This window comes from Macrosteles quadrilineatus, unplaced genomic scaffold, assembly GCF_028750875.1.
Source record: "Macrosteles quadrilineatus isolate MER2022 unplaced genomic scaffold, UCM_ALF_1.0 Scaffold_6__1_contigs__length_79288215, whole genome shotgun sequence".
NCBI classification, from domain to species: Eukaryota; Metazoa; Arthropoda; class Insecta; order Hemiptera; family Cicadellidae; genus Macrosteles; species Macrosteles quadrilineatus.
The window spans coordinates 55,444,438-55,457,971 of NW_026542599.1; the positions used below are offsets into that span (position 1 = coordinate 55,444,438).

The 13,534-nt window shown below is 33.0% G+C and overlaps 1 protein-coding gene across 1 annotated transcript in view; it reads left to right on the forward strand.

Moving 5' to 3' along the window:
* The first annotated feature begins 8,586 nt into the window (after nucleotides 1-8,586).
* Nucleotides 8,587-13,534, forward strand: part of LOC128997126 (uncharacterized) — a 52,194-nt gene continuing 47,246 nt past the window's right edge. The window contains exon 1 of the mRNA XM_054422708.1: nucleotides 8,587-8,661. Within this exon, the coding sequence (XP_054278683.1) occupies nucleotides 8,613-8,661 (49 nt within the window). The 5' untranslated portion in view covers nucleotides 8,587-8,612. The remainder of the gene's footprint in view (nucleotides 8,662-13,534) is intronic.

Here is a 13,534-nt window from a genome sequence, read left to right on the forward strand (position 1 = left end):
TGTATCAAGAATGCTCATTCATTTATAACTGCAGTCGCGAGCAAAGATTATTCGTTGTAAATCTCATTGATATCGCATTCTCTGGCCAACATGAATAGTCAACTCATTCCTGTCAAAACTGTCGGAGATTTGTGGACTAAGCTGGTAGGAATGCCGATGTTGTGATGGTATAGTGACAGCAGCTCGTAGAATACGTGGGAAACACGTCTAGGGCACGAAATCTTTACCAGAGTTGTGTTGGGTGTTGATACGATACAAATGGAGTTTTAGTAAGGTAACCAAATATGCGTTGTTCCGCATAAATCATAAAATATGTTAAATTGAACGTGAGGTTAAAATAAAAGATATCTATTTATGAACTCTAAACTGATTCTATCTCACTTGCTTTGATCAAACTGAAGTTTACTTAAATTTACATAAAGTCGTCAAAACACCTTTTAAATATATTTGCTATGTATCCTGCACCTTGAAATAAACATTCCACGACATAAAGTTTAATCCATAAAAACGTTTAATTTTTTCAACAAAATTGTTCAATTTGTAAAATAGAATTTTCTTTATCACAACAGTCACGAAAACTTTCCTTTAATTCAAATCATAAAAGAGTATTGCAAAACTAAAAAGCTTAAAATTTAAACGTCGTAAAAACCTCACATTAGATAACTGTTTTTAAACTAACAATGAACAAAAACCTTGAGATGCCTAAAACTACCACAAATAAAACCAAGTAGGCCTATTATTAACAATCTAGTTGTATTTTTACAATAGACTTTCCATAGAGTTTCATCAAACAGACTCAGATTACAGCTAGGTACATATTGCATCCGAACCAAGCCTAAACTCAAAAAAACATTATGATCCGCCTTTACAACATAGACACAAAATTGTACACAATTAAATTTATATTAGGCCCATAACCCCACCATTCCCGAGATACCTTTTATCTACCTTGTAGCTGGGAATTGATAAAACAAATCAACGATGAATGATGTAGCAAAGTATTCCAATCTTTGAACACTTTCAAATATATTTTCACGAATTTGTCTCATTGAGGAGTGAAACTTACTTTTTAAAGAATATTAAAAATATACACGTAAAAATACTCGGAATGATTTGTCACCCATGGAATTACTTAGTTTATAAAAATAAAGCAATTGTGGAATATTTATAAAGCGAGAGCTAGGCATAAATCCCTGTTAACAACCACAGCGATGTTCTCAGGTTCACAAGCGATTTGTTGTTGAGACAGTAGTTGGCAAAGAGGCAAGTCGTGTAGTGGTCAGTTCATCTTTCTTTCCTTGACTGAGAACATGTGAAGAAGCTGTTTCTGGCCGTCAGGAAGAAAATATTATAGAAATGGAAAATATAGGAAGGAAAAATATTTAAAACAAGTCGTATAGAAAGAAAAAAATATCAGTAAGATATTTGAGCATACAGGAGAAGGATGTAATTTAGAATCACGAAAACCATAGACACACAACATAAGCCTGACAAAAGATATAAGAAGGGGAATTTAAAAATAAATCTGGACTCATCATTAGATTTGTCCTCCTCTCAGTACAACGACTAGCCCTGTGCGAAAATGCCATGATCAATTCTATCCAGGGATTGATTTTTTAAAACCAACACGCAAAAAACACTCAAGCAAGAACTAGCCAATTTATTGAAGAACCCCCTGACAGAATACTCGCCCTATCTACTATAGACTCTATAGTACATAGACAAAGAAATGATATTAAAATAACCAGAGACTAAATTAATGCGAAATCTTCTGACACATTGGTCTATGGATAATGGTAATAAAGTATATAGTACAATTTATTCCGTCTGTTTGTATTTTTGTCTTTTCTTATAAATACATATCAGTAAAATTCTTAAAATCATAGAAAATGTTAAATCAACAGGATTGGCTAAGGTAAAATAGATGGACGAACATTGCAAATTCAACCAAGAAACGATATAGACGGAAATATGTTTAGAAACAATGTAAACAGTTGACAACTGATCTAGGAAGAGCTGAAGAGTTCGGAAAAAAAGTGGACGGAAGAGAAAAATATTTAAGGTGAGAGAATTATAGAGGAATTAATTGTTATCCTCAGGTTTCATTTGACCAATGACGAATCGTTTTAACAATTATTAATTATCAGCCTCATTTCATTTTTAAGGGGTTTATTTTTTACCACAGAAATAAAATTTTGCAGAGATTTATTGAGCTTTGCTGATTCTCAGGGTAGACCAAGACAAGTTAGTGTTGTAGCAAAACAACAAGGTCCACAGTACTATCAGGTGACATGTTGGACATTGACAGTCGTGTAAAACAATCTACTGCAACACCTCAATCTCAACCCTTGTATACAGATTACAATTACAAGTGCCTTGCCTGAAAGTTGTAAGCATTGATGTAAGACAAGTGAACATCGTGTAGGCAGTTTGTGTGTCGGTGGCTCAGTTGGTAGCGGAATCAAAGGTGTCGTGAGTTCACTTCCTGGTACCTTCACGTAAATAATATCAGTTTAGTAAATTCTTTTGCTGTATCAGTTCATCCTTTGATTTGCTTGGTGCGTTTAACTCTCAGGCCTTTTAGGTCTGTATGTCATAGCGAATTGAAGGTTTTGAGGCAATCAACCACAGGACAAAACGCAAATACTCATAATTTGGGTAAACAAAATCATGCATTATTATGGATAGTCCTCCTGTTTTGCTGTTTAGTTATTTCGAGAAAAATCAGAAATCTTATAAATAATAGATTTTTTAAATTTATAGATAATATATTCCATTTACTTTTACCAGAAGGTTTCAGTTGTAGTTAATGTTCATGCTGTTCACGTCTTGAGTTACTTACAGGTCATCTTTAGCATCTTTCTTGCATTTAAAATATCACATAGTCAAACGATTCATTTGAATGTTTGAAATACAATAATTCTGCTGTGAGCTGTAAGTAGCTCAACAAATGTACAACATGAACAATAGCTACAATGAATTGACTCCTTCTGACAAAAGTAAGTAGAAAATATCTATGTAATAAAACATTAAAACAAACAACTATTATAGACACTTTGGTGAAATCCCTTGACTAGGTGAATTGTGAACGGTAAAATAGAAAACATTGAAATCCCTTCTGATGTCTACGTAACTGATTTAAGACCGTTAACTAGGTACCGACACCGTGTTCTACTCTTCCTCGTTTTCTATAGTAATTCGATCAGTTTCCAAAACGTCTCTGTTGAAATTCCTCTCTACAAGTTTCATCGAGTAACAAGATCTGGGAGATAAGTTGTCGTGTTCTACTGTTGGAGATTTGTCAACCGGTTCTCAGCCCGTCCGTGGCTTAGTAATGAGCTGGACAAGAAACTAGTCAATAACTACTAACTACTTTCAGGTGGCGAGTGGTAGCAAACGCTTAGTTATAGGCTACCGTAAAACACGGTGTATCCTGAATATAAAAAACCCTTTTGTCGTCTTCAAGAAATTGTGGGAAAACATGTATGGATGCCTTAACACAGATCCTTCTTCAAAATATCACGATCAGTTCCTTATTCACAGGATAGTCTTGAGGTAGTATTAACATTTCAGGATTTGTGGATATGCAACAATGTATATATAACAATAGTCTGGATAGTCAAGTTGTTATAGTGCTTGCCCTCAATTCTAAAGGTTGAAGGTTCGATCCCATTTGAAGTTGATTTTGGGTCCATTTACTAGTCGTCATCGATCTATCAGTGATGCCATCCAAGACAAGGTCAACATAGTGTTAAGACCACGGTTTGGATCGTTTCCTTAAAACACGTACAAGATTCCAAGGCCACTAAAACATAAAATACCCCCCCCCCCCGCAGCAAACCTGCAGACTAAGCTAATTTACATTTACCTAATTGGATTTACACTAAAATGTCTCCTTAAAAATATCACATTCATTCCCTATGTAAATAGAATTAGTTTAGCCATTACTTAGGTTTGCTGCAGCAGTAAGGGTAAAATGGTGTTCAATATACTAAATTATTTGTCTTTTTTAAGCTCTACAAAATAATTTGAAAATCAATTGTGAAATTTTGTGTTTTTAGGGGGAAATGGGGAAAAACCTATTTGTACACCCTTAAACACCCCCCCCCCCCAAAAAACCCTCGTTCCCATAGTTCGATCATGCTTGTTCGTGAACTCGTTCGAATAAATGTAGGTTCACACGTTCATTCCAATTTTCATCAAAATCGGATAACTTCTGCTCGAGTTATCGTGCTAACGGACACATATGAATCTGAACAGATGGTGTCTTTGGCCTCTAGGGACCTCAAAAAGAAAAAGTAAATCGGTCCCGGGTCCAGTTCTTACCATGAGTACTACGGTAATAGCTTATTCCCTATATGGGAAATTCGTGAATAAAAAGTGGTACAGTGATTATCACCAGTAGCACAATGATCACCAGATTGCCAGATGTGCATTGGGAGTACTACAGGTAGTAAGTAGTACAACGTTACTACTAGCAGTAGTATGTAGAGGTGTATAGTCAATGGTATTACACTCGACTGGTCGGCCTTGTCGCATGCATACCTTCACAACACCAGCACCTCACACCACGCCGCCTCCATTTGAACGTCCCTGCGATCTTTATTACTGATGCGCCGGGCTGAATAACAAACAACAATCCTCGGTTTTGGACTTCTCTCTTGTACAAGATGCCAATATCCCCTCACTGTTTGTAAGGCAACTGAGTATGAGCTTAAATATTTAATTTGAGAAAAGTAACATAGTTTCCGTCAAACATAGTAAAAGAAAAGATTTCCTCGATTAATACAGTTTCGTCTAATGTTTCTCTACTTAAAGTGAGTAGATCATTGTTAGATTTAATTACGTTACAAATTAAACTTTTTTTTATTTTTCTATCTTTTGGTAGTTGTGCCTTTGCCTTTTTTGTGATATTTTGCTTGTATGTTATTTTGTCTATGAATCACTTAATTATAATTTTGTATACCTTATGGTTTAGAATTAATAAACAAATTATTATTGTACGGTTTTGACCTGGGATACGTGAGTGAGATAATGTTTACCATTTGTTTCGATGAAAATTTGAAAAACTTAGCCAAATAGAACGATTCATTTCCTGACCAGCACAGTGCATTATTAGTATTAGTTGTATATAGATGATTATTATCCCTTGGGCCAATTATTTGTGAAGGCTATCACCGCAACTCCAGCTTTTCTTTGATATGTCAATGTTAGGCGTTTAATTAAAACTCGGTCGAAGTAATTGAAACACGCGTTTGATTACTTAAACACCCCACATTAGCAACGGTGTACTTATAATTCGCAAGCTTGGTAGATAGGTATTGAAAAAGCTTGGCTGCAATGTGTAGTTAAAATCGCATTTGATGCAATTAAAAATCGAGCAAACACCTATTCGAACATTTAAAAGTGTTTCTGTAAGGCAATCATTAAACAATTATTAACGAACTAATTGATCAAAGAACAGAATTATATTCATTCTATTTTTTTAATTTCTGAATCTGAATGTGATTGCAGATAACAGAATTACTTGAACTTTATTTCAAGTTTAAAAATGAAGTAATACTTTTAAATGAAGTAATACTTTTAATGTTAAGACCAAAATTTCAAGTGTCATACACGCATTAATGAACATGAAACACTTCTAGGGTATCTTATTTGTTAAAAACTATTACAAGCCAAACATAATTAAGACAATTAAAATCCTACATTTTGAGACAATTTTTAAATTGAGGTTTTGGTTTACTGTTGCCTATTTTTTAATACATTACATTATAAGTATTCCATACCCAAAAGTTTTTACTAAATGATCATTGCACCGTTATTAGCCAATGACCCGTCTTATCTGCAATCAAACGGAATAACTCAAACAAAAGTCTGATTAACTTAGTTACAATCACGTTGTGCAACAAAGCAAGATGATTCCCATTGAAATACAATACTCAGTGAGTAGGCACATTGTTGCAATAGATACCTACTTGATCACAGGTGAGATAAGCATGCGTCGACACGTTTATTATTTCAGTGATATTCTTTGGTCCGTGTACGTCCTTGATACAGGTGTTGTTAGTAGTCGACTTTTTTTCTTTATCTGGTTTAGTTTTGGAGGCCAAAAAATATTATAGTCATAGCCATTGAGGATGTTGGAGGGTTGTTGGAAATTGAGCTTGAAAACTGTTGTAAAAAAATCTAAATAAAAAAAATTGTTAAGATGTATTATATGACAAATAAGGGCTACACGCACCTCGTCAGACAATCCTTGACATGCAGTATAAAATGTACTACATATGTTTCTGCTTTTTTAAATATCACCACCATCGTTAGGCTAACAAAAGGATCCACTTTATATGTCGTCAGAAAAAAAAATAAAACACACTTTTTCCACAAAACATAAAAACTATAATGATAGGCCTATCAATTACACGCATTGCCGTGGACATGGCAGGAAGCAGACTGAATGCTATGTTGTGATGGACTGACTGGACTCTGGGTTGTCGTATGCGTTACCAACAGCTGATACTGGTCTACTGTAATGAGATTCGCAATTGAGTTTTTCATTCAAAATTTGTGTGCTGTCCTTGGTTTTTATGTCATTATATATTTCAAATTCTTCCAGATTATTTATGAAACTGTATCTTCTCTTGTCGAAGGTACCGTTGAACGGCCCGAAAGTGGGGGACGGTGTCTACTCTGATGCGTAAGGTCTTGCACATGCAGACCGCGTTTAAGTATGAATTAGGATTTAATAACAATCGATCTTCAGTTGAATTTTTAACCACAGTCAGATAATAAAAAGAGACGAATCACTTTATGGAAGTGAATTTTAAATAGCCAAGGCAACTTTAGTGATGGATGTGACCTCATTAAAGGAAGGTAAATGACTCCTTATGGTAATAAGCAAAGTAAATTGATTGTACATTAGTAGATTTATTAGTGGTAGTTTATAGTAGCAATGGTTTTATCAGTAGTCTTATTAGTTTTAGTCACATAATTACTATCTTAAGAAACAAAATCTTAAGTTTAGAGTATTGAATTATTCGTTTTGAATCAGAATATTGTTTTGAACTCTATTAAAATGCTCAATTTGTGCACGGGTCCCCCAATGAAATTTAAACGTGAAGTGATCAGCTCACATAACTAATATGTAAATGCTAGGACGAAAGGAGTGTAATCGACATTAAGATTAAACGAAAGTGCTATTTACTCGAGATCAATATCCGTAAGGTTAAGGTGATTGGAACTGTTATTTAAGCTTCAACTTAAGGGCCTTCGCTCGAAGGCTCTTTGAAAACAAATAACAGTTTTATATTTTAAGGTAGAATGTATATAAGTAAAATAAATGAAATCAACTTATACGTAACGGGATTAAGTAGCTATTTTTAGTTATTCATTTGATTAATAGTTCTTTCGTATTATTATAGATTTGTTCTATTCCTTCATTCATCCATCCGAGTTTGACCATTCATCTAAGATCAATATTTAGTATAAATATTTATAAGGAACAACAACGAGTATTTTACATGGATAAAAAATTATCAACTTTTTAACAATGAGAATAATAAAAGGATGATCTAGCCAAGAAAATATATTATGGGTAATAGGAACATTGTAAATAAATTTCAAGTTGCCGAAAATATTAGTTTTTAGTATTTATAATATTTAAGTACATGATAATTCACCCAAATGTATTTTCATAGGCAGACTTTACCGGGACAAAAACACTGAACAACAACAGCTACAACTACAGATAGGCTAACATGAGTTGTTATAAGTTGACGTATACGAATTGAGCCAAACTGAACATATGAAAAAATAACATGAATTCAGCATATCGTTTAAATGATTCAGTAGCCTAGTTATTTTATACAGAATGTTTCAATAAGCTCAAGAAAAATAGAATTAAAAGGCGGAATAGGTTAGACTAAAAACTCAAGGAACTTATTTGGAAATGTGTTTATTTTGGTTTAATGTGTGTACTGGAGTGTCCAGCTTTAGTTTAACCTCCAAGCGACAGAGAGATTACTTGAAATTAAATTTATAATTCATTATTATTATATTTATTTGTGTCTAAAACAAACAAGAAATTTCAAAAAATAAATCAGTTTTAAATAACAAGACAATTTAGTAAAATTCTCCAAATGTATACTCCCTAACTTAACTAGGTCTCACTCTTCTTACGTGTAAGCACAGAATTAATTATTGTAGTGGTCACTATTAACATGAAAACAAAACGGTTCAACTACGTTCGCCCTTAGAGGCCAGTCGGGTTTCTATATTTTCACTATAGCTAAAAAGACAGTAGTAATTGTAGTTGGTAAATTTACAAATTTAAACTAAACATAATTTCACGATTTTTTTGAACACTTCAACTGAACAAACAACAACATGTAACATGATATATCTTTAAGTACCCCGCCAAGTTCTTTAGAAAACTATAATCTCTAAGCCCAAACTTCTTAGCGAATAGTAGACAACCCTTAGCCTTTGTCGGCGCCCCAAAGAGCTGAATCATTGACCAGTTCGTTGGAAAGAGTCGGTCCGATTCCCCCGACTGGTCCGACTCACAAAGCTGAAGCGATTGGAGCCGCAGTTGATTGTCAGTTTAGTTGTGCGCGATGGCGGTGCAGCAATGGATGTGCGCACTCATCGTGTTGTTGATGCTAGGTGAGTGTTGCGTATTTTTGGCAACTCATAAAAAATAAATTTCATACTATTAACACATTATTAACTTAATAATGATTATAGTTTAATTTATTTATCCTTCACCGACTGTTTATTAGTATTTTTCATAATTTCCCTTTGAATTGTATGCTATTATACATTGTAATTTTACATATTAAGTCTTTAACATTATATCAATTTAGTGCTCGTTATTTTACAAAATTATATTACAAATATTTGATATATTTATAGTACCCAAAAATTGAGTCAAATTTTTTGTTATAAAACACGTTTGTGATTTTATTAAAATAAGGACTTATTAGATGAATAACGGTCATTCTTAAAAATAAACAATGTTTTTGTTTATCTATATTAAAAGAGTAAAAAAAAAACTTTGGACGTACATTTCGAATAGAGCCTTAATGATTATGTTAATACATTTGTAGATTTTTCGATCCTTACGAATAAATATATGTGTAGATTATAACACGTTATCAATGAAGAGCTTTTTTTTTATAAAAAGGTAATTATATGTCAAGGATTAAATCGAATACGATAGAGTTACTTCATTTGTTACTGGAAATATTGTTTTCGAACTGTTTTTACAAAGATTGGTAAGTACATCATTCGTTTACAGTGGTGCTTAATGTTAATCTTTTACATCCAAACATTTGAAACAATGTAAAAAATATTTACACAATATATTTTTAAGACGTTGTAAATAATGAGTAAAAGTAACACTGCAAACCTTCAATTGACAATAATTGATCACAGCATGTCGTGTACTTAAATATTTCATTTTAAATCTTTTGAAAAAAAAAATATTTTCTAAAGCTTTTGAAAGATGTGCACACCATATCCATTTCCTCGGATTATTTAGACGTAAAAGAGTAAAATCTGAATTAATCTTTTTTGAAGCTAACTAAGCTGAATTTAGCATTATTTCATGGACAGATCTCTCTTGAATAGCGCATCTTCGTTGCTCTTCCAGAAAAGGATTTAAGGATTAGACCGGTCCCCTAAAAAGGATGAATTATATCTGTCTACACCTTACTGAATCCAAAATTATATGGCTAAAGATTTACAAATTAATTTTCTCAGTATTTTTACCGGAATCAAAGTATTGAACTGGCTTTGGTAAATTTTCAGGTAAAAATACAGAAGTATTAGTTTCTCACTTGTTTCTCCTTCCAACTTAAGCTTCTCCAACCATATTCGCATAAAGCTACTTTAAAACTTATGGCAATTCAGATTTATAGCAATACATAGCTTAATTATTACAACATTGTGCATACATTATGTCATCTTATAAATAAAACTAGATCATAGAGAAGTAAGATACTTCTCTGTGACTAGAATGGAACAAATAATGTTAAACATAGTGTTTCTTATTCTAGGATTTATTTTAATCGTCTGTTGTGAAAGTACAAAATGGCAAACATTAAAAATGTAATAAAATGTAAAAGAAACAAAGCAAAGTAAAAAGCCACCTACCTTTTGGTGGCCACGTCTTGAATAAATAAATTGTTGAGAATTCAAACCTAAGCATCTTAAACAGTTCGTTTTAGCCCTGTAGAGTACAAAAAAAGAAAAAAAGAAACAGCTTTCAAATTTCATTAACATTTTATTTTCATAATTTCTTGCAACTATTATCGTCAAGCAAATTACGCAGGCTGGCAACATTTAAAAAAAACTGCGTACTAGTTTTCATAGCACATCAGATCATGTCTAGCAAATTAGTAATTCATGATAAATGATTAGCGAAAATTATACACAGTTATTAATGCAGGCGGGCGCCAGATGATGGCAAATAAGTAGCCGGCTTGGCCTAATTGGGTCATTACCTAAAAGATATATCGAACGATTTATTATTTAAATAATGTAATCGCAGCAATTATTGACACACTTTCATAACGCAGGCCAGAAGAAAGTCATTAGTTAAGCAGTATGCTAAATTGTATGCCGAGAATATAATAGATGTCTTTATTTTGTATCTTCGTGTTTTTATATTTAAGACAATCGATGCATGATTATTTTATGAAAATGGTTCTTACTAGAACTTTTAAAACTTAAACTTCTTTTAAACACCTTATATCCATAATTTTAAAATCATTTTCCGAACAATGTGAAGCCTAAGATAGCTAAAGAGTTATTAGGGGAAAACTGTCAAAGTCGCATATATAATTATTTATGTGGTTTCTTTTACAATACGGAGCCCTTACTTCGTCGCTTTGTTGTGGATAGACTTTCTTTTAACTAGCAAGTGCTTGCCTTGAAATATGAAGGTTATTGATTCTATACTGATAAGTATCAATTCCGGACCTAGTTCCCATTTGGCATCGAGTTTATGATTAATGATGTTTCTGCCAATAGGTTGACACTAGATAAGAAACCTCAACTACGGTAAAAATTGTACTTCTCGCGCTATTAAAAAATCTGAATACACTTTTGATATGCGGTTCATGTTTGGTATGTTTGAATGTTTGTTTTACCTTGATGTCAGCTAAATGTTCTCTGTTATGTTAGTTAAGGCACATTTTATAACGTTTTCGTTTAAATTTCAGAAGGAAATTAATGGTTACAAACAGTTAGGAAATAAGGGGTTTAAAGTCGTTAATATGTTTGTATGTTTTAATAACAATAACAAAAACACTCTTCATATCAATAGAGAGAAAGATACTTTAAAATGGTCTTCAGCAACCCAAAAAGATGATTAATCATTAGGGAATCACCTGAAATCTATGATGCAAGTAGATTTTATATTACATGTGATTCGTGTTGGTTACGTTTGAGACCACTGGTGTATAATATATTCTGCGGTCTTATGTTAGAATAGATTTTCCAGCACGTTATGTTTAGTTTAAGGTTAGTTTTGTAGTTGAATAAGAAACGGGTTGAATAACAAGAAAAAATACGCCCTAGCAACCGGAAACGTTATTTAAACTGTCTCCGCTAACTCATAATCATGATGGTTATGAAAAAATATAAATTTAATCTATGTAAAAAGGCATTGGCTTGAACAGTTTACTCACAAAACAACGCTAAACAAAAACCAATTATATGTGGCGTAGAAAAAAAGGTAAAACGACAAATAATTGCCAACTTGTTCCGCAACTTGATCCGATTCTACTTGTGATCTCTTTGTAGTTGCTGTCGCCACACGGGTTGTTCAAGTAGAATTACGACTCAGCTCTCAGCTGCCAGAACAAGGACTAGACTGAGTCAATGCTTACATCTGTGCGTGTTTACGTTACAGTGTTAGTGTACCCTACTTGAGTCGCACTCCTATATACAACGCAGTGCAATAATAACACAGGTGGAGCACGTCGTAACTTGTGTGTATTTATAACACGTCTTCATGCATACGTATAGAACACGTCTTTGAATGTAAAGATATCTCGAAATGTCTAAAACCATTGTAAGCTAGTAGCTTTAAACGTGCTTTGCAGCAGGGTTTTCGCATGGTTTTGTCAAACTTGGCCTTTAGAAATTGAAAATTTCTAGTGTTATCAATAACTATGTGCTGAGGCCTTGTAAGAATCGCATTATAGTTAAAAAGTAGTCGGTTCGATCCTGAGAACCATAGATGTGTTGAGGTTTTAGCTGGACCCAGGCCTTGCTCATTGGACTGTTCTTGGCTGGTCTTCTTCGGTAACAAAGTTGCAAAGGATTTCTCACTCCGTCATTCATTCATCTATTACTATCAAATTAATATTGATTTGCGTATTATTCTGTTCTGGCATCTATGTATAAAACTAGTAACAATAAATTTGAGTTTCTTATAATTATTTTAAGGGTAAAATACTATTTTACCTGGATTTGCCACACATTTGTATACAGTATTATTTTTAGAGTAAATAAGATTAATGAAAATAGGAAAAAGCTAATTCAACCCTTGTAATCTGTTTTCGAGCATCCCTAAGATATTTCAAGATTAAATATTAAACATTCCCAGCGAATATTACAGAAGTTCTCAAAGTTTTACAGTGATCATAAGAACAAATGTAGGTTATAAAGAACAAGAAAGTTCATTTAGGAATTAATTGTTTAATGAGCCAGTATATCCGGTGTTTGCAAGACATAGCCTATAACTATTTGTTATAACGATTTTTAAGTTGAGAAAATAAATTTAAGACCACACAAATACGTATCTCATAGCCGAAAAATTAAACAAAGTAATTGTTGTCCTATGAGATATATTTATCTCATAACATTTAAGATTATTTCCATACAATTCATTGGTGTATGACCGGTCGAGTACTTTGATCACTATGGTCCTCCAAGTTGTGAATGAAACTTCTGTTATTTATAACCACATCACTAATATAGGATAAAAACTTTGGTTTTGAAATGTTGAACACCGATAATTGGCGTTAGGCGGCGTGCGATCTCCAAAAAGAAGAATGATTAACAGTTGCGAGATATCACCTCTAGTCAAACAAGCATTGCCCTCGTGTTAGTTTTATGTGTTTGTGTTTATAGTTGATGAGTGTTGTACGATCACACAAAATAGTCTGGTACGAGATAACAAATTTCTTTGAGTAGCAATGCTAACTTTTGCATTAGAAGTAAGAAAACTACGGATGGTACAACACGCTATCTATTTATAATTAATTATTGTATAAATAAAGCTATTGTTATTTTTCGAATTTTAGCTTGTCACTTTGTTGCTGATAAAATTATGTAAACGAATCTACATCATCAACTGTAGTCAAATTGAAGGTATTTTAGTTTTGTATACGAGCTAGAAATAGACTTTGATTAAGTGTTGTTTAGAAGCCAAATGCGTATCGCATATGGAACTTATTTACGGACGTTAAAACGTCTTTCTGCACTTGTCAAAATAATAGCTTTATTTGAAGCATGGTAGTTCTTT